Genomic DNA, 26,127 nt, shown 5'->3' on the forward strand with positions numbered 1-26,127 from the left:
AATTTAAGGAGTGAGAACTCTTCTCAATAAAACAAAATAATAGCTTCAAGGTAATTTCTCCCAACAATTAATAGATGAGAAAAGTGTAGCTTTGGCCATCCTACTTGCTCTATAGACCAGGCTGGCCTTGAACTCATAGATCCACCTGCCTCTGCCTTCCAAGTGCTGGTACTAAAAGCGTGTGCCTTCACTGCCCGACTAATTTATTTATTTTTGGTTTTACGAGACAAGGTTTCTCTGTTTTGTTTTGGAGGCTGTTGGTCCAGCCCGGCCTCGAATTCAGAGATCTGCCTGCCTCTGCCTCCCTAGTGCTGGGATTAAAGGTGTGTGCCACCACCACCCGGCCTAATTTATTTTCAGCAATTACAGATCCTGCTAGGTGTGATGGCTCACATTTTTAATTTAAGCCAGAGAAAGGCTGTTCTAGGCCAACCAGGGCTCCATAGTGACCTGCTGGTCCCCCCCCCCAGCAACCACAGGCCACGGCATTACTCTTGCTTATAATCACCCTTGTTATTGACATTCAGCCAGTGTTCTTTTGTTGGTTGGTACTGGGGTTCAGACCTAGGGACCCCCTACCACTGAGGTATGGGAATGAGGAAAATTAGTCTTTCTTTTCATTTCTCTCAGTTAACATAATAAACAATGCATACTACTTACCATTGAAGCAACCTGTCTCCTTGTGTTTCACAGAATGCCTGGAAGGCAGGAAAACTCCGGTAAAAATCATACTCGTCGCCAAATTGTGGCAGGCCCCCAGACGCCTTGGTAACTGCCACTACTGATCCAAGTGCGAACTGAAAAATCCAGAGAAAAAGACATATTTTAAGCATGTATTCCTACTCATTCAGGAAAATAAATAAACAAAAAAACATTTTAAAGATACGTATGCCAGGGAGCTGGAGAGAGGGTTCAGGGTTAAGAGTGCTTAGCACCTGTGGCTCTTGCATAGGACCTGGGTTTGGTTCCCAGCATCCCACAGGGCAGCTTTCAACCACCTCGAGCTCCAGGAGATCCAGCGCCCTCTTTTGGCCTCTATGGTTAATTAAGCATTTGCCTGTATGCACTCTCTGTCTCTGTCGGCCTGTCTCCCCCCACACCCCCTCTCTCTCACACACACTAAAACAAAGAATGTATCCTCTGGCTTCCACCCCCTATTATAGGCATGGGCCATATCGGCTGATGTGATGTTGGGGGACCAAACCATGACAGACAAGCAGTCTCCCAACTAAGCCACATCTCCAGCACTGTCTTTTTGTTGTTGTTGTTTTTTTTTTTTTTTTTGAGACAGGGTTTCTCTGTGGCTTTGGAGGCTGTCCTGGAACTTGAACTCACAGAGATCCACCTGCCTCTGTCTCTGAGTGCTGGGATCAAAGACAGAGAGAATATCTTACATAGCCCAGGCTATCTTCAACTTCATCTGTAGCCTGAAAATAATCTTGAATTTCTGTTCCTCCTGCCTCCATCTCCTGAGTTCTGGGATTACAGGTGTGTGAAACCATACACAGGGGCTGGAAAGATGGTTCAGTGGTTAAGAGCACTGGATGCTCTTCCAGAAGACCCGGGTTCAATTCCCAGCAACCACATGCTCACAACTGTCTATAACTCCTGTTCCAGGGGTCTGACACCCTCACACAGACATACATGCAGGCAAAACATCAATGTATATAAAATACATATAAATAAATTTAAAAACAAACAAAAACCATTTACAATTTGTGTGGTGGTGAGACCGGAACCCCAGGCTTCATATATACTAGACAGCCACCCTACTAACTTACCTACATTCCCATTCCTAACATGAACTGTGATTTGAAGAAAGTTACTTTGTTTACACCGACCTCAGTTTACACCTCTGAAAAACGGGCATCGTAGAGCCGGGTGGTGGTGGCCCATGCCTGTAATGCCAGCACCTGGGAGGCAGAAGCAGGCGGATCTCTGTGAGTTCCAGGCCAGCCTGGTCTATAAGAGCGAGTTCCAGGACAGCCTCCAAAGCCACAGAGAAACCCTGTCTCGTAAAAACCAAACCAAACCAAACCAAACCACCAACAACAACAACAACAAAAAGGACATAGCATTAGCAGTCATTGGGAGGGTGAAATGAACTACTAAAATCACTTAGAACATTGGCTGGCACAAGTGTGCTCTTACTTAAGCTTTCTACAATGTACGGTGTTTAAAGCACATCCATCAACAATGCATGGTTCGGACACTTCAGATGAGCATTTTGTAACCAGGGACTTAGGTACTGTTGTGAGGTAACGAGAACACTCTGAAGTGGCTGTCATCGATAAAGGACGAGTCTCCACGTCAAGGTCTAATGACAGCATTGTCAATTTCGTGAACACAGAATTTCCAGGAACCCTCCTCTGTCTATGCTCCTTCTCAGGGCGGTACTGGAGAATGCGCTCTGGCCCTTCGAGATGGCAATGGCGACAAGCGACATGCGACCCGAGAGATCGGGATCACAGACGTTTGTACATCAGCGGGGGACACGGGGATGGGACAGGGGGCCCAGCGGCCGGGACCCTCAACAGAGCCGGTGCGGGGAGCGCCGCGTGCATGACAAGGACGCCCTTCCGAGGGCGCGGACTCGGCTTCACGCGCAGAGCCGCACGCGCCCACACCGGAAGCGAGGCGCCCTCCGCTCCCGCTCCGCCGCAGCTATTCCCGCGGCGCGCCGCGAAGCCGCCGTGGCGAGCGCCGGAAGCCCGCAGGGCCTGCTCCGACGCCCCAGACCCGCTTCCGGCCAGAACGGGGGGCTCCTGGGGCATCCCAGGGCCCGCGAACTCACTTTCACGAAGCTGTCGGCGTCGGGGAAGCCAGGCAGCACCATCTCCTCGTCAGGCTTGGTCGCGCTGGTCGCCGGCGCGGAATGATGCTCCCGGGGGCTGGGAGGCGCCATCTTTCCGTCCTAGGGCGGCTCTTCTCGCGAGACTTCCGGCAGACCGAGGCGGGCCCAGCGCGCGTGCGCACAGGTGCCTTCCCCACGTTTTCTAGGCTTGTACCTAGTTACCGGGCTTGGCTCACAATAGGGAAATTTAGACTTTTGATTTCACACTGTAGCATCCTAACAAGCCAGTGGGCTAGGTTGTGAACTGGAGGATACAGTTTGTTTGGTTTTTCTGTGTAGCCCTGGCTGACAGAGATCTCAAGAGATCTGCCTGCCTCTGCCTCCTGAGTGCTGGAATTGAGGGCGTGTGTTGCCACCACCTGGCTGAGGATACAGTTTTTTTGTTGTTGTTTGGTTTTCGAGAAGGGGTTTCTCTGTATTGCTTTGGAGCCTATCCTGGAACCTGCTTTGCAGATCTGGCTGGCCTCGACCTCAGATCCGTCTGCCTCTACCTCCTGAGTGCTAGGATTAAAGGTGTGCGCGCCACCACCGCCCAGCGAGGATACAATTTTAATCACAGCTTACATAGTCTTTTTCCTGCCTGCCTCAGCCTCCCACGTCCTAGTGTGCATAACCACACTTGTACTGGGTTTTTCCAATTTAAAGTTTAAAAATAAACCGGTTGGGGCTGGGCGTTGGTGGCGCACGCCTTTAATCCCAGCACTCGGGAGGCAGAGGCAGGCGGATCTCTGAGTTCGAGGCCAGCCTGGTCTACAGAGCGAGTTCCAGGACAGCCTCCAAAGCCACAGAGAAACCCTGTCTCGAAAAAAAAAATAATAAATATCCACACCTGCCTCTGCTTCTCTATGTCTTAGTGTCTCTGGAGCTGGGATGTAAGGGTGGAGGCTCTGGCCTGATCCCATGTTCTTTGTGCGATGCTGAAAACCAAACCTTGGGCTAGCTCCTTTTAGCTAGTGGCCTACCACTGAGTTGTATCCTCGGCCCAGTGACATTATTTACAAAATAATTATGAATAAAAAGCCAGTCATATACATACATGTTTTTAAAATTCTGATGTCATTTATTGGCACAAAAAGTACTCAGATACAACATGGTGTCTAGATGTGGTTTCACTTTATACTTTGTGTATTTAGTTGGATATTTACTTGATTCATAATTCCCGACCTGTTCTAGTGTTGTCTGTCTCTCTGTGTCACCTCCACAACAGCACTAGTCTTCTGAGGCCCGGCTCCAAACCACACACTCATCCCTGACTGAACACACTGGGCACGGTGCAGCCCTCTCTCTGCACTGGATCCTTGGTGCACCTGCTCACAGGGTGGCCAGGCATCTGAGCAAGCTTCCCCTGGAAGGTCATGTCTTGTGATTTCAGCATCATGGGGTCAAGCAGAAGACGGATCTTCTCACACACTCCGCCCTGACAAATGTTGCCACTGCTGTCCAGGGACTGGTGAGGTAACAGGGTGGGTGGAGTGCTGAGGTTTGCATCCTTGTGTTGGAGCCCCTGGTCGTGCTCTCCAGGCGCCTGGGGTTTCTGACTGTGCTGAGTCCAACTGTCCCTGGGTTGACAGGATGGACTAGATTTTTTATCTCAGCAAATGTTGTCAGTTAAGCCAAAACCCGTATTTCTCAGTTACCCATCTTCTGTCCCCCCAAAGAGAAGGCTTGGTTTCTGTAGGAATCACCGTGTTTCGCTTCCGAGAACTGAATCAAGCCTTGTGTTTCTGACAGTGTCTTTTCAACAGCAGCTAGGAGGTTGGTTCAAACCAACTTTGAATATACAGTAGTTCTTTTCATGTACATTTCAAAATATTTAACAAAGTCCAACTTTAAGACCTTGGCTTCAGTCCACTGGAAGCACAGAGCAAGGTACAAAAGCCTGAGGAGAGGCTGTGGTTTGCCAGGCTCGTTACCAGAAGGGACACCTAGGAGGGTGGACAAAAAAGGCAGTCAGTTATCAGCGCTCTTCCAAGCTTTCCCCCAGGGCAGAAAGCAGGTCTGAGTCCTGTGGGACTCAGTCAACATCTCTAGCCCAGGGCTAAGGCCCTGAGGTCCCTAATGTCCCTTCTGCCCAATCCAAATGACCTACAGACGAATAAGATACCCTTCCCATTTTTGTTATTTTTATTTTTTATTTTTTGGTTTTTCGAGACAGGGTTCCTCTGTATTGTTTTGGAGGCTATCCTGGAACTAGCTCTGTAGACCAGGCTGGCCTCGAACTCACAGAGATCCGCCTGCCTCTGCCTCCTGAGTGCTGGGATTAAAGGCGTGCGCCACCACCACTCGGCTGTAAAACAGTTTTAACTTCCAAATACAGATCTACATTTCTCAGTTTTCTGTTAAACAAGGAACGTTTCCAGAGACTATAAACTTCTAAACTAGAACTGTCCTGTATGGTCACCCCAGCAAATCATCTTTTTATTTCTTGGTTTAAGGCTTCAAGTGGGTCTCACTGCTTGCTGGTTTATTTATGTTTGAGACAGGGTTTCACCTCTGCGGCCCTGGCTGGCCTGGAACTGAAGAGATCAGCCCTCCTTGCATCCCAATGCTGGGATTTAAGGCGTGTGCCCCACCCATGGGCAAGGAAGCTCACCAGCCAATGTAGCACTGGCAGAGGTTTTCATGAGACGTTGCTTGTTTGATAAGCAGCTCCACCTGGGTTGGGACGTCCAAGGTGTCGTCATGAGAGAAATCCCGGCCTAGGAAGCAGAAGCAGAAACCCTGTCATTTGAACCGGGTATCGACACATCCTATGTTGCTGTTTGTCTCCACTGTCTATGCAGCCACAGTAATCAACTCTCACTGGAGCAGGGAGGAAAGACCACACCTGCATTGACAAATTCACCTCTGTGTTGTCTGCAGGCACACTGGCTCCAGTTCAGAGATGGTGAAGATGTCAGAGATGTGGCTAGTGGACCAATCCCAAACTCTCACTTGGAAAGTCATCAAGGCCATTTAGCTTGAAACCCACAAGCTTCCTTCCATCAGTTTTCACTGGACCACTAAGGTCTTGACCTCACAGACACTCCACAGCCTGGCTAGCCAATGCAGCTTCTTTAACAACCTGTTTGTTTTTTGTTGTGCCCAAGTTGCAAAGACCCCCAGAGACCACCAGGAAGACAGCCCCACTATACCGCAAAAGCAAGGTTTTCATTGTTCATCCACCCATGACGGGGACCCTGTCTGGCTACCTGTCCCAGCAGCCTTCAGAGGGAGTGTAGTTCCCTGTCCACTGCTAGGTTTTAAAGACAAAAGTCACAGAATTACTTCAGTAGGTACGGGTTGGTTTCTGATGGGTTGACATTTGGGAACAATCAGGAGAATTTCTCAAAGTCATATTTTGGCACGAAATACCTGTGTACCAACTATTCTCATTGATCAGTGCTGAGAGGGAACATTCTGTGGTTTCTATGGCTTTGTCTTGTTACTTGCAGGTGGCCTGTTGTACACAGATACGAACAGTTTTCAGAACTAAATCCTAGAGACCACAGGGGAGGTTTTGGTCCCCTGGAGTTTCTTTTGTGGCCAAACAGTTCCCAGGAACTAAGTATTTAGGAGGCTGGGGGTGGGTGGGGATCTTGGAGTTCAGTTTTGGCCCTAGGTTCTGGGAAGTCAGAGGATCTGGAGTTTCCTTGTGTCAGAGGCCTACATGTCTTTTCTGTAGCCTGTCATGGCTGATAAAGCAGGGGCTGAGTTTAGTTTACCCCTTTCATTTTTAAAGATTTTTATGTTTTATGTGTACAAATGCTTTCACTGCATGTCAATATACATACCACATGTGTGCCCTCATTTCAGATCCCTAGAACTATAGTTACTGGTGGTCATAAACCACCATATGGGTGCTAGGAATCATAGGATAACACATGCTCTTAACAACAGACCCATCTCTCCAGGCCCAACTTGCTTCTTTTTATTTTCTGAGACAGGGGAAAGAATTTTGTTGTTTTTGAGAGATCTCCTGTAGCCTGAGATGGCCTGAATTATGTAGCGGAGGCTGGTCTTGGATGCAGGGATTATAGTAGATGTGCTCCCCTATGACCAGTTCTGTCCCTTCCCGCCCCTCTCCTCCTTTCCTCTCCCCTGTTGTCTTGGAACTCACTGTATAGCCCAGCCTGGCTTCAAAATCTCTGCAATCCTCCTGCCTTGGTTTCCTACTGGGACTACAGTGTGAGCCGCCACACATAGCTGGCAAAGTGCCTTTGTAGTACCGAAAGGACTGACTGTTAGTCTCCCCAATCCCCACAGGTGAAGAAGCTCTGGCAGGAGGATTGAGGTCAAGGATGTCAAGAGATATTAATGGGTTCCAGCAAGAAGAGCAGAGGGGGTGACCCACTGCTGCCTGGAAGCCACTCAAGAGCCACATGTCATTGAATCCCAGGATAGTGGACTGGCCATCCACTGAGAGAACACTCTCCTCATCAGGCTTTCTGTCCCTTTAACCCCAAGCACTCACCAGTAAGCTTATCTCGAACCCTGTTAATAATCTGAATAGCTTTCTTGTTTAAGGCTTCTGGTTTCACCAAACCATCTCCAACTGAAAGACACAAGAGTAGAAGCAACAGGTCCAAGGCTGCCCTGCTTTTATGAAACACTCCCCTCTGGGTTGAGTAATCCGTCTCTGTCCTCAGCACACAATGTGCAACTCATAGACCCCCTTCCTCTCAAAGGGAACCTTGTTACTGCCCTATCCACTCCCTTCCTGGCTTATGATTCAGTGTACAGTTATCTGTGCAATGAGCTAGCCATCACTGCAGCCCCCCAGATTGTGGACTTACTGAAAGAATGAATGGATTCTGGCACTGTGGTCCCTGTTTTCTTATGGGCTGGTTCTCCAAGTTCTACACCGTCCAAAATTTCTAGGGGGAAAAAATACACACACACACACACACACACACACACACACACACACACACACACACAAACCCATCTCAATTAGTAGAAGATTCAAATACTAAAACCATTATTTTCTTTCTTTTTTTTTTTTTTTCGGTTTTTCGAGACAGGGTTTCTCTGTAGCTTTGGAGGCTGTCCTGGAACTCACTTTGTAGATCAGGCTGGCCTCGAACTCACAGAGATCCGCCTGCCTCTGCCTCCCGAGTGCTGGGATTAAAGGCGTGTGCCACCACCGCCCGGCTCTTATTTCTTTTTAAAATTTATTTCATTCTAATTTATGTGCATGTATGTATGTGTATGTGGGCATGTCCACACGAATGTGGATGTGTGTACCTAAGGCCAGAGGAATTGGATCTTCCTGGAGCTGGAATTATAAACAGCTGTGATCCACCTGCCGTGGGTGCTGGGAACCAAACTCAGGTCCTCTGGAAAAGTAGTATGTGCTCTTCACTGCTGAGCCATCTCTCCAGCCCTGTTATTCTTTTTTTTAAATAAAAATTACATTTACTTATGTGTGTGTGTGTTGGAGGGAGTGAGCATATTTGGGAGGTCAGAGGACAACTTTTAGGAGTTGCTTCTGTCCTTCCACTGTGTGTGTCCAGGGGACCTTACTTAGGTGGCCATGAGCACCTTACCCACTGAGCTGTCCTGGGGAGCAAACTCAGGGTTTCATTCATGCTAGACAAGCAGTCTTTAGCACTGACAGGGCTGGAGGGATGGCTCAGTGGTTAAGAGCACTTATAGCTCTTGGAAATGACCTGGGTTTGATTCCCACCACCCTCATGGTGGCTCACAAGCATCTGTAACTCCAGTTCCAGGTGATCCAACACCTTCTTCTGGTCTCCTCCAGGCATTCATGAAATGCACAGACATACATGCAGGCAAAACACCTATGCACATACAAACAAAAACATGATTAAAGATGAAGTGATATGACAATTAGTTTCTAATTCTTTTTAAAATGTATTATTTGTTATGATTGTGTATAACTGTAATCCTTACTTGATAACTATTTTTGTTCTATATAATTTTATTATGTGTAAAGTTGAAAACTTTTTTAGTTAGACAAAAAGGGGGAAATGTGAAATATTCTTTAGACTCTGTGAATATGTGTCACTGCAATTGAGTTAATAAAGCTGACTGGTCAATAGCTGGAGAGGTGGAGGTTAGGCAGGACTTGCAGACAAAGACAGCTTGAAGAAGTAGTGAGGAGACAGAGAAGCAAGATGGACCCGCTGGGTTGAAAAAAGGCTAACTTAAAATGTAAAAGCTAGTTAGTAACAAGTGTAAGTTATCAGCCCAGCAGTCATAATTAATAAGTCTCTGTGTGGTCATTTGGGAACTGGCGGGTGGGGCAGAAAAGTCAGCCTACAATTGTGAAAGGGTGTGGGAGGAGTGCAGCTCACAGCTCACATGTGGTCAAAGAACAACTTCATGGGTCAGTTTCTCCCTCTACCTTTTACACAGATTATGGGACTCGAACTCAGGTCCCCAGGCTTGACTGGCAAGCATCTTGACAGCCCCTTTTTCTTGTTTTGTTTTTTTCAGACTGGAGCTCATAACCCAGGCGGGCCTCAAGCTTGCTATATAGGTAAGATGACCTCAAATACTCTGGACATAAAGGAGTGGTGTCTGCCATCTTCCCTGGGTTGTACCCACCTACTGACTGGCCTGCAGAGTAGGAGTCTGTCCTCGTTCGGGACCGCTTGTTGCCTTTGGTATTTGCTAGGAAAAGAAAGGAAGTGTTAGGAAGTACTTCAGACTGTGGCTTGAAAGAAACTTGGTTGAAAAGCTATTTCCCTACAACATGAAAAGAGTTTTTCAAAATCTGTAATGCTGAATAGTGAACAAGACCTATCACTCAGAACCAACGGGGAGAGCCCAAATCGGTAACCTGATGCTCTCCACTGCAGACCTGACTTAGACAAAGTGCATGCTGGTTTACTCGGAGCACCAGGAGCCTCAAATCACAACTGTCTGTGTTTCTTACTAAAATCCCAGCTTCCTATTCTACAGCCCAAACAAATGAAACCCACGAAGGTATAGTTTATCCAGAAAAAAAAACTTCATTACATAGCTAAGCCTAGAAGTGGGAGTGTTCTGTAGCTTCTTAAAAATACTTGAAATTCCTCTCCAGCCCCCAGTTGCTCTGGGACATATACATATACACAAATACACACACATACATACTTATTTCAAATATCGAATAGCCCAGGCTGGCTTAGAACTGACAAGAGGATTCATCCCACATATTTGAAACTTACTGTCCATCAGCCTCCAGTTCAGCAAAGGATCATAGACAAAGGCTTCCAGTACAGCCATGACGCTGTCCTTATGTTCCCGAAGCACTTCCATCACTGTGTGGCATGTGGTTCTATAGTTGCCATCCAGACCTGTAACCTGCAAAAGGGACAGAGCCACACAGCCAGTTAACTAACAGTGGCTCACTAGTGCCTTGTGACCAACGCAAGGGAGGGCCTGTCACCCTCACTCGGTCTCAGACCCAGGCCAGTACAGACAGAACATGCAATGCTGACCTTCAAAGGCCATTCCTAACACAGCAACGGGGACACGGGCACCTAGGGAACTGACGGGCTCTAACAAGCATGTCTGTCCTCAGAGAAGGGTAAAACTGTATTGGCTCTACTTCAAATCAGTGTCTACCCAGGATCTACTCACCTCCATAGCATTGGTCAACATTCTTGTTAGTCTAAATGGAATCTTTTCTGGAAATTTCTCTCTGGTCATAGCAACCTATAGGGTCATTAAAGAAAAAGCCAAATCCATGGTTAGGTTATATCCATTAGCTAAGGCCAGGTGAGGGTATGTGGTTTCTCTTGACATCATGTGCACTGGCTGACATCACAGTAAGGAAACATGTCACTGAATTCAGTGACAGGGTAGTCATCACAGGGATCTGAAGATGACTTATGGAAACAAAAACAGGAACGAGAAAAAGGACATGTGCTCACAGCCTGGCCTTGGCCAGCATGCAGCCAGAGGACAGGAGATCCTTCCTCCTGAGTGGGTGTGGGGAAGAGTCCTTGCCCAGGAGGCTTAGAGGCTAAGAGGAGGGGGAAGGGAAGGCCTTTGGGGCGGAGCTGCCCGGACTGTCAGGAGGGTCAGATGTGTGCAGCAGTTACCTCGAAGCAGTCCCCAAAGTCGATGTGCAGGATCTTCCCGCTCAGCCGGTCCAGCATCAGGTTAGACGGGTGTCTGACAAACAAGTGGGGAGGGGTGAATCAACCAGACAGCTCCAGGCTGGCAGCTGGCAAAGGCCTACTCCCAGGTGACCCCAGCCCCCAGCGGCCTGTGTGACTCAGGGTTTGTGGGGGCTAGCCTCACTCACTGGTCTCTGCACTGCCTGCTTTCGGGCCACACAGCCCACAAAGCCTAAAATATCTGTTATCTGCCCTTGCATTTACTTTCTTGGAATCTAGGGTTTCCCAGGAAAATAATTTCTGTCAAGAGTGGCACAGCTGTCATTCCTACCAAGCAGCTACCATAGCTACTGCTTGAACCTCTGGGTCAGCCTAAGCCCCTAGTCTATCAGTCTTCAACTGAACTGGCATTCTGCCAGGGCTTCAGAAGTTTTGAACCACTGGTTTCTAGAGCTTTGTATTTTGCTTACACTGTGTGTGATGCGCACCTGCACACGTACACACCATGGTTCCCCTTCAGCAGTCAGAGGACAACCCACAGGAGCTGCCTCTCTCCTTCTACCATGGGGCTCCGAAGATCAAACCCAGGCTGCCAGGTCCTGCTGTGGAAGTACTTTCACCCACTGAGCTCTCTCACTGACTTTTTTTTGTTTTTTAAAGACAGGGTGTCAGGGCTGGAGAGGTGGCTCAGCAGCCCACACGGCAGCTCAACTCCAGTTGCATGGCTTCTGACACCCTCACACACATACATGCAGGCAAAACACCAATGATCATTTAAAAAAGAAAGGCAGGGTCTCACTTAGTAGTCCTCTGCTTCTGTGTCTTGAGTGCTGGGGTCAAGGCTTGTCCACCATGCCATGATGGGAGACCCCATTTCCTCACTTTGCTGCCTGGGTTCATATCAAATCTTAGGCTGAGGCAACATTCCCACCTCAGTTTCCAAGTGCGGGGACTACAGGTGTATGCTTTAAAGCCTAACTCATAACCCTGGGTTTTTATTTTAGAGGTTGGTGGAGGCACAAAATGATTTTTACTCAAGTAACTGCATGAGACACAATTCCAAAGAAAAGCAGTAGACACCAAAGAATCAGTTTTTTTTTTTTTTTTTTTTTTTAAGACAGGGTTTCTTTGTGTAGCTCTGTAGACCAGGCTGGCCTGGAACTCACAGAGATCCACTTGCCTCTGTTTCCCAAATGCTGGGATTAGAGGCGTGCACCACCACTGCCCTGCTTGTTTATATTCTTATGTAACATTCCTGATTCTTTTTTCTTACTTTCTTTTGGGTGTATTGCAGATCAAGCTCTGGCTTTGTATTAGCTACACAAGTGCTCTCCCACTGCGTCATAGCCCCAGGCATGAATTACCTCTTTCGTTACTATACTTACATAAGTGCTGATTGATGAGTTTGTTAAATCAATAAGTCACTTTGGGGACCCCTCCTGTAGGCATAGTCACCCTACTCCTCAACGAAACCATGCTTGCTTTACCCTCAAAAAAATAGTTATTTATTCAATGGTCACACATTTCACTGGAAACAAAATGAAACCATTCAAAACAACTGGAGAAAAGAGACTCAAAAGACACAAATTAAATTCACTCACCTGTCTCCCAGGCCTAAAATGTATCCAACCATTGACATGACGGCTAAGGAGCGGGTATAGTTGGTTCTTCGGTCAAACCACACCTACAGCATGAGAGCACACGTGAGTCAGCATTCTATAAATCAGCAGTTTCAACATAGTTGAAGAGGACAGCTCTTCTCTAGATTCTACATAGCCAGTTGGAATGAATAATGGAACGAAGACCCCACTCCTAATTAAGCAGAGAAGAGTCTCTCAGAGGACAACCGTGTGACTGGTTCTCCTTCCTCCATGTGAGTTCCAGGGACTGAACTGAGCTTGTTAGAGTGAAGTAACTTGCCAAGGATCTCTCCGGCCCAGTTTGTTCTCGTTCTCTCTCGTTCTCTCTCTCTCGTTCTCTCTCTCTCTCTCGTTCTCTCTCTCTCTCTCTCTTTTGTTTTTGTTTTTTACGAGACAGGGTTTCTCTGTATTGTTTTGGAGGCTGTCCTGGCACTTGCTCTGTAGACCAGTCTGGCCTCGAACTCAGAGATCCACGTGCCTCTGCCTCCCAAGTACTGGGATTAAAGGTGTGCATCACCAATGCCTGGCTTTCTTTCTTTCTTTTTTTAAAAAGATTTATTTATTGATTGATTATGAATACAACACGCTGCCTCCATGTATGTCTGCATGCCAGCAGAGGGCGCCAGATCACATTGTGGATGGTTGTGAGCCACCATGTGGTTGCTGGGAATTGAACTCAGTGCTTTTAACCTCTGAACCATCTCTCCAGGCCCTTATCTCATTTTTTTTCTTTTTTTTTACAAAAAATTATTTATTTGTATGAGTGTTTTGCCTGCATGTATGTATGTGCACCACATATATGCCTGATGCCTGATTTGGCCAGGAGTTGTGAGCTGCCATGTGAGTTTGGGGAACTCAACTGAGGTCCTCTGCAAGAAAGAGCAGTCAGTGATCTTAACCACTGAAACATTTCTCTAGCCCCCCTTTTTTTTCTGGAGACAGGGTCAGATTGTCTTAAAACTCTCTATGTAGTAAAGGATGGACTTAAATTCATAGTGATCCTCCTGCCTCAGTCTCCCAAATGCTGGGATTACAGGCGTGAACCATCATTCTCAGTTTAAACAGCTTTGCATGAAAATTCCTCAGCTAGCCACAACAAAATGAGTATACCTCCTGTCGTATGTGGGTGTCTGTGGTGATGGTGGGGCTGCCTGCAGATGGGCGGGCCATACCTCTGAGCTGGGGCTTTTCAGCCACAGTAGCTTGGCCAGGTCATCCCCAGCTGTGTTGGTGACAGCGTGCTCGAACACCTCCACCTTCTGCATCAGAGTCAGGTGGTCATAGTCAGGAGCCATCTGAATCAGGACGGAGCAAGTCAGTGAGACAGAACAGGCTGGGGCCAGGCAGAGCTGGTTCTGACTTCACCAGCAATGCCAACAGAGAGAGGACAGACAAGGAGAAGGGAAAACTGTGGTTGCTATTTTGGTAAGACAGGGTCTTATGTAGTCCTGGTATTTGCTATGTAGATCAGGCTGGCCTTGAACTCCTGAAAATCTACCTGCCTCTGCCTCCCCAAAGCTAGGATTAAAGTCATGCATCCCTATGCCCAGCACTTTTTCTTTTTTTGAGACAGGGTTTCCCTGTGTAGTCCTGGCTGTCTTAAAACTCACTTTGTAGACCAGGTTGGCCCCAAATGTGCAGCACCACCACCTGGCAACTTTTGTATCTGTGTGGTGGCAGTGCAGTGTGAGTATAGGGAAAGTTGAGGTAATGACAACATGTAGGTTAAAATAAATGGGTTAATTTAAGCTTTAAGAGCTAATGGACAAACCTAAGCTAAGGTTATTCGTGATGAAGAGTAAGTCTCCGTGTCGTTATTTGTGAGCTCCCAATAAAATCTGACTACACCCACCAGACATGTGTGGGTGCTCTGGAGTGTGGGGGTTCACAAGGTTCAAGGGACGTACCCGCAGCATGATGCGGTGCTCGATGTTGAGGAGAATCTTCTTCTTCTCCCTGTAGTCCCGGATGAGGGAGTGCAGGGTATCACAGTGGGGGACCCAGCCGATGAGGCCTGAGTTGGTGGACAGCGGGATGACTGCGTATCTCTGGATGCTGGTGGCCACAAGGAAGGACAGTCATTGCACAGTGAACAAAAGCACACCTTTGATGAGCTTAGGACACACAATGCCTTTGGTGAGCCCCCTACTGCCATGTGTGGGTTGAGGAGCCCTCAGTGAAGAAGGCACACTAGGAGATGCCATAGAAGCCACAGTGGTCCTCAACTTGCCTAACAGACTTATCTCTGTGGAGGAAGCACATGACTACTTATAGAGCTAAGTAACCCCAGTGGAGCAGCCACTGGCCAAGACACAGAGGCGCAGCAGGAAGGGTTTCTCTGCCTTTGGTCAAGGGGAATACATCAAAGTTGTAGGATCTTGAGTCTAATCTTCCAGGTGCCATCTGCTGAGTTCTTTGAGCTCACTAAAGGCACCTTGGTGCTCCTTGCCAGACACTAATGTTAGTTTTTGCTTTGTTTTTTTCTGAGACTGGGTCTCTTTAAGTACCCTGGCTGGTCTGGAATCTGTTAGACCAGGCTTGCAGTGACCCTCCTGCCCCTGCCTGTTTCTTGACTGCTGAGATTATACATTTGTGCTACCATACCGAGGCATTTCTGTTTCACAGTGGGCTCATACGTAGTTCAGGTTGGCTTCAAGCACTCTAAGTAGCCTAGGCTACCTTTGAATTCTTGATCCTTGTGGCCCTCCTTCCCAAGCTCTAGGAATACAGGCATATGCCACTACACCTGGTGCAGGCACCTTATTTTAAAGAGTTTGTGAAGACACATGACACCATGGACATCGAGGATGATATGTGAAGAGTCCTGAGAGCTCAGCCTCCCAGTGTTCCGAATACCTGAGGTTTTTCCGAAGAGAAGTTGGGTCATTGGCCAGGAGCGTGTTCACCAGGCCAAAGAGCTGCATCACCCGTTCATCCTGTCGCAGATCTTCGTGGCCTTTCAGGAGGAAAACAAATTCGTGCCCATTGCTGCCTGTAAGAAACGGGGAGCAGTCAAAATTGGTCAGAGTTGCTCAGATCACTTACCCAAGACCACCAGCTTTTCCCAAGGTCCTACGGAATTCGCTGCCTTCCCTAGTCATAGTGTCCCCACAGACGGCACATGCACCTGAACTGTGGGAAGGAAGAACACTGCTATCAGTGGTCCCCAGCAACCAGTGCTGCGCTAGTTAAAACTAACCCTGCTTTATGAGGACTCAGAATGATTGCTTGTTGGAACCCTGGGGGTTCCCTGGGCCCCAGTGGGGCATGCCCAAACGGGGGAACCAGTAGGGTTCCAGGAGACACGAAGAGGGACAGGTCAGGGGATTTGCCCCATAGCTGGCTGGACAGTAGGTGGTGGTGAGGGTGAGGGCGGAGCAGCCTCAGGGCTGAGAGTGCCTTCATAAGCTTCTCTTTTTATTTTACTCTATTTTTTTGGTTTTTTGAGACAGGGTTTCTCTGTATTGTTTTGGAGGCTGTCCTGGAACTTGCTCTGTAGACCAGGCTGGCCTTGAACTCAGAGATCCACCTGCCTCTGACTCCCAAGTGCTGGGATTAAAGGCGTGTGCCACCAACGCCTGGCAGGCTTCTCTTTTAGTCTGCTCGTTTCAGACAATGACGGCAAGCAAGGAACACTGAGAGCACAAAAGCTGTCTTCAAAACGGCTTGTCATGCTCCATGTTTGCCTCAGACGGCTTCTAGGCATCATCAGTTCCCCACACTTTCCCACCACAGCCAGATAATCAGGCAAGGGCGATCTGCTGCTTTACTTCAACAAGTGCAGCGCTGGGCAAACAAGGAGTCTTAGAAGACGTAACAGGAGACTCACGTCCTCCCTTCCTCTCTGACAGAGACGGGCACAGCAGCAGGTGAGACACCAGGCAATCATTCCGGAAGAAAGCAGGTATGCTCGGTCCTTACCCATCAGCGTCAACTTCCGGGGCCTCTGCTTGGACGTGATGACTTGCAAAGATGGGGCTATGGACTGGATGCGAATGATTGGCTGGTTGGGGTCATATGTTCCTGGCACAGCCAATTCAAGGTCCCGGCACATGAGAAGTTTGGGGGAAACATACTGCAGCTCCAGGGATGTGAGCTGTGAAGTTAGGAAAGGATTTAGACCTCTGCCCCACAAGGGGAATTGAAATGCAAAGTAAGTATTTTTCTTTCATTAAATGGCAACAGGCAATCGCTTGTCCTAAGGTTTTCAGTGTGAGTGAAGCCAGACGCACAGGATGAGTTAGCAAGCTCACAAGGCCCTCTGCGGACAGCCGGCCCAGATGGGAGCCTCAAGAGCCTACCTGTGGTAGCTGCTTGGAGACCCGTCTGAACACGTGGTAATAGAGGTCCCAGGCTTGGGTGAGGTCCTTGACGTTCCCTGATTTCATGTACTTTCTGCACCATTCTTGAGCCTCCATTAAATCTCGCCCATACGCCTGAGAGGAAAGCCGGCCTGTCTTTGGGGTTCTGACAGGATACGTCCTCACAGCTGCAGCCGCCAAGAGCACCACCTGTGCCTGTTCACTATGTTCCCTTTTAACAGGGCTCTGCCCACCTCCCATCCTCCTCCCCTTTCTCTCCCCCCCTTTCCTTTCTCTCTCTCTGGCCCTCTTTCCTCTCTCCTGCTGCTGTCTCCTGAGGTCGGTCTCTCCACTTCCCTTTCCCCCTTTTATGAACCTTTTCCCTAATAAAAACCCCTCCACTTGAACCCTGTCACATGGCATCTTTCTCTTGAGCACTGCTTTTCTTAAGTTCCTTTTCCCTAATAAAAACCCCTCCACTTGAACCCTGTCACATGGCATCTTTCTCTTGAGCACTGCTTTTCTTAAGTTACAACAGCCATGACCCTAGGAAAGAGGCTAAATCTGCAAGCAGACCACAGATCCCTGCCCGAGGTGGTATGAAGGTACCAGGAGGGAAGGCTGAGCAGCAGGGCATTTGCAGTCCCAACCCCGGAGCTTCCAGGGCATGAGGATGACCAAACACCCAAGGGGCTTTTAGAGCGAGTAAGGTGACCCCTGGAGGAATCTTGTGAGTGTCCACTTAAACTTTCAGCAGCTGAGGGGGTGGCTTGGTAAGCAGTGCTTGCCCATCAGCTGAGGGGCGGCTTGGTAAGCAGTGCTTGCCCATCAGCTGAGGGGGTGGCTTGGTAAGCAGTGCTTGCCCATCCGCTGAGGGGGTGGCTTGGTGGGAGGTGCTTGCCCATCCGCTGAGGGGGTGGCTTAGTGGGAGGTGCTTGCCCATCCGCTGAGGGGGTGGCTTGGTGGGAGGTGCTTGCCCATCAGCTGAGGGGGTGGCTTGGTAAGCAGTGCTTGCCCATCAGCTGAGGGGGTGGCTTGGTGGGAGGTGCTTGCCCATCAGCTGAGGGGGTGGCTTGGTAAGCAGTGCTTGTCCATCAGCTGAGGGGGTGGCTTGGTAAGCAGTGCTTGCCCATCAGCTGAGGGGGTGGCTTGGTGGGAGGTGCTTGCCCATCAGCTGAGGGGGTGGCTTGGTAAGCAGTGCTTGTCCATCAGCTGAGGGGGTGGCTTGGTGGGAGGTGCTTGCCCATCAGCTGAGGGGGTGGCTTGGTGGGAGGTGCTTGTCCACCCTGCAGCTTGTCAAGAAAATGAAAATTATTTAAGGGGCTAGAGAGATAGCTCAGTGGGTAAACGCACTGGATATTCTTTCAGGTCTTGAGTTCAATTTCCAGCATCCACATGAAGGCTCACATCGCTAACTATTTCCACGGGAACTGATGCCCTCTTCTGGTGTACATAGATGCAGACAAAACACTCATATACATAAGTAAATGAATCTTAGGAAAAAAAAATGCCAGTACTTTTTTCTTTTTTAATAGGAGGGTTGTTGCAACAACTACATTTCCAGTGTTTTGTTTTGTTTTTCTGGGCATGAGTTCCAGGCCTAGTGTAGAGAGAAGCCTTTTCCTTGCCAGCCGCTTTGGTTTTTTTCCCCACCAGTCGCCTGGGCTCTGCCACGTTGTAGTCCTCAAATAACACACAAGACGCTGTATTAATTATGAAGCTGTTGGCCGTTTGCTTGATTTCTTACTGGCTATTTCTGACTTAAATATTTATTCCATATTTATTAATCTAAGTATTTCTCTTACGGAGAAAGGGGTCCGAGCTTCTTACCCCTAAGGCAGCTACATGATGACTCCCTGTGTTTCTCCTTCCCAGAGTCCTCCTTGACTCCTAATCCCACCTATCTTGCTTCCCTATTGGCCAACAGTGCTTTATCGACATATACACAGGACTTCCCCATCAGCCTAGGCTGGCCTTGAACCTGCGATTCTCCGGCCCAGAGGTTATATTTTTCTAAGCAGTGACCTCTGCTGGGTGCCAGGTGCAGAGGGAAGGCAGTCTGGTGAGGTGAGGGTAGCGTCCCGCACACTTGCCCATACCTGATTAAAGGACGTCTCCTTTAGAGTCTGGGGACCCCGTTCCATCATAGCATGCAGGGGCTCCAGCACCTCAAACATGCCTTTCACGTTCCTCTCCCCGAAGTACAAGCGCGACGCCTCTTCCAGGCCTTCGTGCCACATCTCATGCCAGAGGATTGCTACTCGAATCAGCTCTTCGCTCACCTGGGTCAAAGGGAGAAGGAAGGAATGCCACATGTGCTAGGATTGGCAAGGTCCAACCTGGAGGCAGGGGAGGGGCAACGGCCACAGAGGAAGAGAAGCTGTCACTCGACACCCGTGGCTGCTGGCTCACACTCACTACTCACCATCATGGCCTGCTGGACTAGCGTGTTACTGTGCTCACACATGTTCTTCAGGATCTTGTTGGCTGCGTTGTGACGCGCTGTCGTGGTGGACTTAGAAGCCACCGTTAGGGGATAGATGAGGGCCTAAAGCATACAGAGAACACTTGCAAAGGAACGTGTATGAGGAGGACGGAGAAGGAGTAGTGAGGACAGCATTAGTCTGTGGACATCAGGACATTGGGTGAAGCGTTAGCTCCTACTCCCACACTGTCGCTGGAGGAGCTTTGGGAAAGGCTAGCCACCATACCAATGGTCAGTGGTTTCCTGAGAAAATGCTCACCAGGGTCGACACATACCTGTGGGTGGTAGCGACCAATGTCTGTGAGAAGCTGGTGAATGAGCCGGCCCACCAAGGGTCTGGGCGTGTCAATTCTTGCAATTAGCTGAGGTATAACCTGGTATGCAAGAAGACACGGTGCATAGCACGTGAGGCACGGAAAGAGTGATGTACGCAGTCTGGACGTTGGCCCAAGCTGCTGCTTTACCACTCACGACACAGGCGGCCTTGCTCCTGTGGCCACCGGTGATTTCAAATGCAGACTGTCACCCATCCTCACTGACCCCCAGCTCTCTCTCACCTGTAACCAAGTATCAATCTGTATGGCCTTCACCCCTTCCACCAAGGCTTCGTTGACATCTGGCCAATGACCATAATCAAACCACAAGGTGAGGACTCTGGGGAGACAGGAGAGAGTCACAGGAGTTGAGTTTCCTAGCCTGTCTGCCTTTCACCTTTAAGGCCGTGACGGGTGGCCGATTGTGAGGGAGCTCTAAAGACTAGCCCAAGGGTTTCATCCCAGATCCATCAGGGCCACTGAGGTACAAGTTGAGCCACGCGCGGATGAGCTAGGCAGGGTCTGTACATGGAAGGAGGTGCCTGCAGGGTAGGCACCAGGGAGGCTGGGGCGTCAGACCAGTCAGGCCCCGGGACGACCGGGAAGCGGCTCCCGCCTTACCGCTCCTTTACCTACAGGGCTCAGCCTCACAGGCTGTCATGTCTCAAGGGACGGGGAAGAAAGGCCCGTATGCTGACTGAGTGGACTGACCAGAGGGGGAGTATGAAGACACCACACGGGTGACTTCCATGCCCTGCCATGGACAAGGCTTTTCAGAGTAACTTCCTCCTCTGCCTCCATACCTGAGTGTGTCCTGCAGGTTGTTGCCTCTCGACAAGGAGATAGAACGGAAGAAGCCTTGGACAGCAGGGACAGTGTACAACAAGAGGGTTTTGGACAAATCCTGTCGAAACACCAGTGTGTTACTGACACTCTTGTCTCAACTCTCTCATCTGTAAAGTGGGCACAGTTGCACACTGACGGCACCGGCCTCAAAGGGTAGTCAGGACTGTGAGCACACTTCTGCATATAGAAAGCATTGCACAGTGGCAACTGTCTCCATGATCAGATCTTGGCACAGTGTGGCGGCCTGACTAGGGCACTAGGAGCAGAGCTGAAGCCCTGAGCATGCTGTTCTCTGTACTTGCTGGCTGCATTCTGAACGGACAGGCCCAAGGGAGGCAGTCATGGAAACTGCAAGGCAGGGGACAGATCCTCAAGGCTCTGTCCTCAGAGTGGCCCTGCAGCTGTGGCAGCCACCCCCGTACAAGGACAGTGCATTGAGGGGACGAGCTCATCTCTGTGGGAAGCAAGGATCCTTTCTTCAGCTCTGACAGCAGCTCCCCAACATGCACAAACTCCCGGAGAACAGCCTCTGGCACACAGTAAGGCAGGTCAGCCAGTGTGTCCAGCCCCATCCCGCCTCAGAGAGAGCCTCAGGCTTCTCTGAACTTCACAACTACCTAAGACAGCTCAGGTTGTGCTCTGACCAGTTCTGAAGGAGGAGGAGGTTACCTCGGTGACTTTCTTCTGCACAGGGGACGGGGTGGGGCTGCTCTCATTGCTCTCAGCCTCGCTCTCACTGTTGCTGCCCTCTGTGCTGGTGGCAGTGGCGGCGGAGGCAGCTGTGGTGGCAGCAGTGGTGGCATTGGTGACATTGGCCCCGCTGGCGTGACGCAGTTTCTTCTTCTCATCACGGGCTTGGCTCTGATGCTTGTAGTGCAGCACGGCTTCAAAGTTCATCACTGCCCATGCATGCCAAGCCTGGGTGCACAGGGGGAGAGTTAGGAGCAGACACAGGCTAACTCTGACCTAGTGTGGAGGTGGGACCTGACATTCTGAGTACGCTCTGAGGATGGGCCTTGAGATCCACAGGACGAGAGACACTCGGGAAGGGGGCGCTGGGGCAGCCAATGTGCCCCCTTCTTATCCTGAGCACTACTGGAACCAGGCTTTGTGGTGATCATTGGAGGGTCACAGCAAGAGGGGCAGCAGACACTCCTTGCCTCAGGGGACCTTTAGGCAAGGGGCACTTTACACAGTATAGACTCTGCAAGGCAGATGGGGGCCGGGAGAAGTGGCAACGGGAATGTCAGTGATCTGATGGGCTCCATAAAGAAAGGGGACTTGGTTAAGTCCTACATAGAAGCTGAAATTGGCCAAGGAGGGAACAAGAGACGATGACAGCAGTGGGCCTTCCTGGCAGGTGCCTGGAGGACATGCGCAAACACCACCAGGAAATGTGCCTGCAGCTCAGGGCCCACAAAGGAGGGTGAGGAGAGCTGGCCAAATGCCGGGCACAAGATAGTGGCAGATGTGATGGGAACCCATCTCATCCGTGAGAAAGGGGGACTTCCTGAGTTTTATTTCATTTTAATGGATGTTTGGTCTGCATGTTCGTGTATGCACCACATGCATGCCTGGTTCCTGTGAAAGTCACCAGATCCCCTGGAGTTACAGGTGGTTTGTGAGCTCTGATTAGCAAGGTTCCCACTAAGCAAAAGTTCATTTGATTATTTTCCAGCTTTGGACATGCAACTGTCTAGAGGGGATCACTATTTCTATCACAGACTGGGCTGTGTGTGTGTGTGTGTATTTGCGTGCACACGCCCTCACACACACATGTACATGTCCTGGGGGTGGGACATACTACTTTGCACATGCCAGGTAAACGTTCTATCACTGAGCTACATCCTCAGTCAAGGTGTACAGTTTTCTGATCAGCACAAGGCACCTGCATAGGATAAATACTTTTTATTGTAAATGCTTCTATGGTCTTCAGATCAACTTTAGTCCCAGAGGGAATAATTTAGACATTACTAGCAAATATGGAGATTTTGCAAAGAAACTGATGACATTGCTAAACCAAGCAGCTATTACCCAGAAGCCTTCATGAATGGGGGTGGGGGGAGAAAAAGGGTATGTGCTCTCCTAAAGACACAGGCTTCCAGGAATACCCCTGCACTGGCAGGAATACCCCCTGCACCAGCTAGCCACTTCTTTGATACATTTTCTGTCTGTCTTTTAGAAAGGCTTCTGGTAGCATAACAGAATGTTATTTAGATCTTTCCAATAAAAACAAAAGCCTAAATTCCTGGCAGAGGAACAGCCAGGGCCGGAAGTCACAAAGAAGCTTGGGACACAGATGACCCAAGCAAGGGAAGACAGAGTTCCAGAGATCAGCCATGCGCCCAGATGTTCCTAGGATGACAGGCAAGTGAGAGGCTGTAAGACAGCTGTGGCCCCAGCGCCACTCGGAACAAGGGCATCACTGGAAGCATTTCTCAAACCAAAGCCTCAATTGGAGCCTCTGCTGCTCTGGAATGCATATAGTACAGGAAGCACAGCTCCGTGGGCCTGACGGACTCCAGGCATTCCAGGGGCCTGTCTGTGACCATAAGAAAAAGGGAGACCACAAACAGGGTGCAGGACACAGGGCTCTCCGCGTGGAGAACTGGGGATCTGGGAGCCAGCGCCGTTCCTCCTCACCTTGTACCAGCTGCGGTCATGCTCGGTGGCGGCACTGTAGTACTGCAGCACCTTGGGGATGGTGCTCTCATTGATGCCCTGAAGGTTCAGCTGCCACTCCCCAAGCTTCAGGAAGCACCTGAAAACAGAGCCAAGACCTATGCTGTTTCCCTGAAGGAGAGCAGCAGACTGCTAGGGGCGTCCTAAAGACCTCTGACATTTACTGCTGCTTTCAAGAGGCAACGATGCACGTGCAGCCCCGTGAAAGGAAGGGCAAGGGGGTCTGTAGAGACTCTTGGAGGTGTCTGTGCCTTCCAATGACAGCACAAACCAGGTACCTGGCACAGGTGCCTGCATGACTGTAACCAAGCTTGTGGAGAGCAGCTGCTGACTGGTTTTTCTCACTGATTTTCCCCTCCTCCTCCCCCTTCTGTCCCAGACAGCAATGACACTGATGCTAGGACCTACTGGCTGCTTCCTGTGCTTGACGTTGGGCGCCTACACCTCACATCACCGTAGGAGACAGGTGTTATTACTCCTTTAAACAGGCACAGAGAGATTACCTACAGGCTATCTACACTTTGAATTAGTAATGTAGGTGTCATTTTAAAACAAGAAGCCTGGGTCAGTGAGTTGGCTCAGTGGGTGAAAACACTTGCCACCAACTCTGATGACCTGAGCTTGTTCCTGGGAACTCCTATGCTGGAGGAGGGAACTGATCTCTGCAAGATCTTCTCTGATCCCCACATGCGTGCTGTGATTCAAGAGTACACATGCACACACATAAATGTAAAATTAAAAATGTGCTTGGAGATAGGGCATTGAACTCCACAGATGGACAGCAGCTGGAGGCTAACACACGAGTGCTCTTGCTGCCAGAGCCCTGGGAAGTAAGGGACAGAGGCTGTGGCAGATGAGTGGATGGTTGCTTGGGACCCTCAGCTGAATACTGACTCCAGGTGCCATGAGTAGTGGAAGCCTGGACTGCGGGCGGGGCTCACCTGGCCATGAGCTTATGCAGCTCCTGCTTGTGCTGCTGGTCCTCAGTGGCAATGGCGTGCTGGGCCTGCTGCTGCATGGTCTGGACAAAGTGCTGCATGTGCTGGAAGGCGTCGATCTGCAGGGGGACAGGGGACCTAAGCCAACGCTTTCTAGAAAGGACACTACTGAGATACAAGGGGAGGACCCCACTGGACAGAAAATAGGGTATGCTGCCTGGAGAGAGCTGGGCTATTCTAGAATGTTTATAATTTACTCACATGTTTGCTTTCCCCTGCCAACACTAATTATCACTTTAATAAGTCCTGGGAAACCTACATGTCTGACCGACCCAGGCTACAACTCAGATGAAGCAATCTGAAACAAGAGCTTACTTCACTAATACAGTATTGCCCCAAGGGAAATTAGGCTAATGGGAATTGTTTCTTGCTAGTAAAACTTTTCATGTATGTAAAACACTACGACACCATAGATTTAAAACCATAGATTTAAAGATGTAAAGCGGGAGGTAGAACTGAAAAGACCACCCTGACAGGGACTGCTAACCCGGTGTCCTCAGTGTTCGCCAAGCAGGCAGGACCTACTCCAGGAGCTTTGGAGCCAGGCATTCAGAGCCCTCGTGCTATCAGTCACGGGCAATCCAGAGAGCTTAAACCTCTCTTTTGGGGGAGGGGCTTCAAGACAGGGTTTCTCTGTGTAGCCCTGGCTGTCCTGGAACTCACTCTGTAGATCAGGCTGGCCTCGAACTCATAGAGATCTGTCTGCCGAGTACTGGGATTAAGATTGTGCACCACCATGGAGTCATGATGGTTTAAATTCTTAGTGACTAAGACAGATTGCTGGTTATCAGTGTGGGTGGGAAGCCCTATGTAAGTTAGTTTATAAAGCACTCTCCAGTGCAAGAAATGGAAAACATTCTACTGAGATTTCTGTTATCCTTTTAGAAATAAACAGGGGAAAGTAATTTTTCTCTTTTGGAAAATGAAGTAGCAGTCCATGAGAGGAAGAGACCGGTCTCTCAGACCCACAAAGCCAAGGTCAGGGACAGCGCTCTAGCTCTTCAGTCCCACACGGGGTGGTGGAGGAGCAGGGACAGTCTTCACCGCAGGGTCAGTCTGTCTCTAGATTCTGCTGTGTGCCCTAGCCAAGAACACAGGCGTACATCTATCTGATGCCTTCCTGCAGGGCACTACCTGCTCATCCCCACTTTGTCTTTGGAAAGAAAGGCAGAGACATGAGCTTGGTGACAGAACAGGAAAGGAAGGTTCCAGTGACAGCTAGGGAGCTCTTCTGGGGTGACCCTCAACTGTGATTCTGTGATACCTCTAGCTTCTGTCCTTCAAGTAGGTCTCTTTCCCTCTCTCTCTCTCTCTCTCTCTCTCTCTCTCTCTCTCTCTCTCTCTCTCTCTCTCTCTCTCTCTCAAATTATTTTTATGTGTATTGGTGTTCTGCCTACATCTGTGTCTGTGTGTAGTGTTGGATCCTGGAGTTTCAGACAGTTGTGAGCTGCCATGTAGGTGCTGAGACTCAAACCCAGGTTCTCTGGAAGAGCAGTCAGTGCTCTCAAACACTGAGCTATCTCTCCAGTCCCTCAAGTAGGTTTCTAAATCTTGAGTCTTACCAGAAAAATCTACATGCTGTGGATAATCTGGCCATTAGTGAGGAGGAAAAGCACAGTTGAAGAGCAGACACTGGCTACTGACTTCATTCTGGGTAGTACTCAAAGTCACCCAAGTCAGCCACCTTAGCACAGCAAGACTCCAGTGGGGGAGGGAAGGATGACAGGGGACCCAAGCATGATCTAGCCTCTGAAATCTGTGTTTTGTAAATTGCCACGATCATCCAGAGATTGTTTCAAGGCAAAAACCAAGAGCTTGTGCATTTCCCAAGGACTTGTCTGTAGACAAGGAGGAATTCTACACTGGCTTCAGGAAAACTTCCTGTCCTTGCTGCAGCTTTCTCCCAGCATACTAATGCATTTGAGTCCAAATCGATGACAGGAAAGGAGACCA

The 26,127-nt window shown here is 49.4% G+C and overlaps 2 protein-coding genes and 1 long non-coding RNA gene across 8 annotated transcripts in view; 1 reads left to right on the forward strand and 2 right to left on the reverse strand.

The window, feature by feature from the left end:
• The window catches only part of Exosc10 (exosome component 10), a 23,422-nt gene extending 20,494 nt beyond the window's left edge, over positions 1–2,928 (reverse strand). Inside the window, exons 1-2 of one of the 2 annotated variants that reach the window (XM_005079326.4) lie at positions 2,795–2,928; positions 661–797 (exon numbers count right to left, since the gene is read on the reverse strand). In XM_005079326.4, coding sequence (XP_005079383.1) covers positions 661–797; positions 2,795–2,905 — 248 coding nt within the window. In that variant the 5' untranslated portion in view covers positions 2,906–2,928. Of the gene's footprint in view, positions 1–660; positions 798–2,151; positions 2,262–2,794 lie in introns of those variants that run through there. The other variant, XM_040734990.1, reaches the window with a different exon arrangement.
• Positions 2,890–16,856, forward strand: LOC121135781. Of its 4 annotated transcripts, none has more exons than XR_005872893.1 (5): positions 2,890–2,978; positions 9,296–9,338; positions 12,521–12,781; positions 16,400–16,452; positions 16,734–16,856. It is a non-coding gene; the product is annotated as an uncharacterized LOC121135781 (long non-coding RNA). The 4 variants fall into 4 exon arrangements; XR_005872894.1 differs by lacking the exon at positions 2,890–2,978 and adding an exon at positions 9,129–9,185; XR_005872892.1 differs by lacking the exon at positions 12,521–12,781.
• The window catches only part of Mtor (mechanistic target of rapamycin kinase), a 103,353-nt gene continuing 81,117 nt past the window's right edge, over positions 3,892–26,127 (reverse strand). The window contains exons 37-58 of one of the 2 annotated variants that reach the window (XM_013120005.3): positions 24,118–24,233; positions 23,138–23,255; positions 21,164–21,412; positions 20,452–20,552; positions 19,892–19,988; positions 19,610–19,708; positions 19,275–19,397; positions 18,949–19,131; positions 16,850–16,984; positions 16,470–16,644; positions 15,405–15,540; positions 14,456–14,603; positions 13,721–13,843; positions 12,510–12,592; positions 10,891–10,963; positions 10,427–10,501; positions 10,012–10,147; positions 9,407–9,472; positions 7,630–7,692; positions 7,308–7,388; positions 5,448–5,553; positions 3,892–4,779 (exon numbers count right to left, since the gene is read on the reverse strand). In XM_013120005.3, the coding sequence (XP_012975459.1) occupies positions 4,764–4,779; positions 5,448–5,553; positions 7,308–7,388; positions 7,630–7,692; positions 9,407–9,472; positions 10,012–10,147; positions 10,427–10,501; positions 10,891–10,963; positions 12,510–12,592; positions 13,721–13,843; positions 14,456–14,603; positions 15,405–15,540; positions 16,470–16,644; positions 16,850–16,984; positions 18,949–19,131; positions 19,275–19,397; positions 19,610–19,708; positions 19,892–19,988; positions 20,452–20,552; positions 21,164–21,412; positions 23,138–23,255; positions 24,118–24,233 (2,502 nt within the window). In that variant the 3' untranslated portion in view covers positions 3,892–4,763. Of the gene's footprint in view, positions 4,780–5,447; positions 5,554–7,307; positions 7,389–7,629; positions 7,711–9,406; positions 9,473–10,011; positions 10,148–10,426; positions 10,502–10,890; positions 10,964–12,509; positions 12,593–13,720; positions 13,844–14,455; positions 14,604–15,404; positions 15,541–16,469; positions 16,645–16,849; positions 16,985–18,948; positions 19,132–19,274; positions 19,398–19,609; positions 19,709–19,891; positions 19,989–20,451; positions 20,553–21,163; positions 21,413–23,137; positions 23,256–24,117; positions 24,234–26,127 lie in introns of both variants that reach the window. The other variant, XM_005079329.4, reaches the window with a different exon arrangement.

The sequence above is a fragment of the Mesocricetus auratus genome, unplaced genomic scaffold (assembly GCF_017639785.1).
Source record: "Mesocricetus auratus isolate SY011 unplaced genomic scaffold, BCM_Maur_2.0 Super-Scaffold_100042, whole genome shotgun sequence".
Lineage (NCBI taxonomy): Eukaryota > Metazoa > Chordata > Mammalia > Rodentia > Cricetidae > Mesocricetus > Mesocricetus auratus.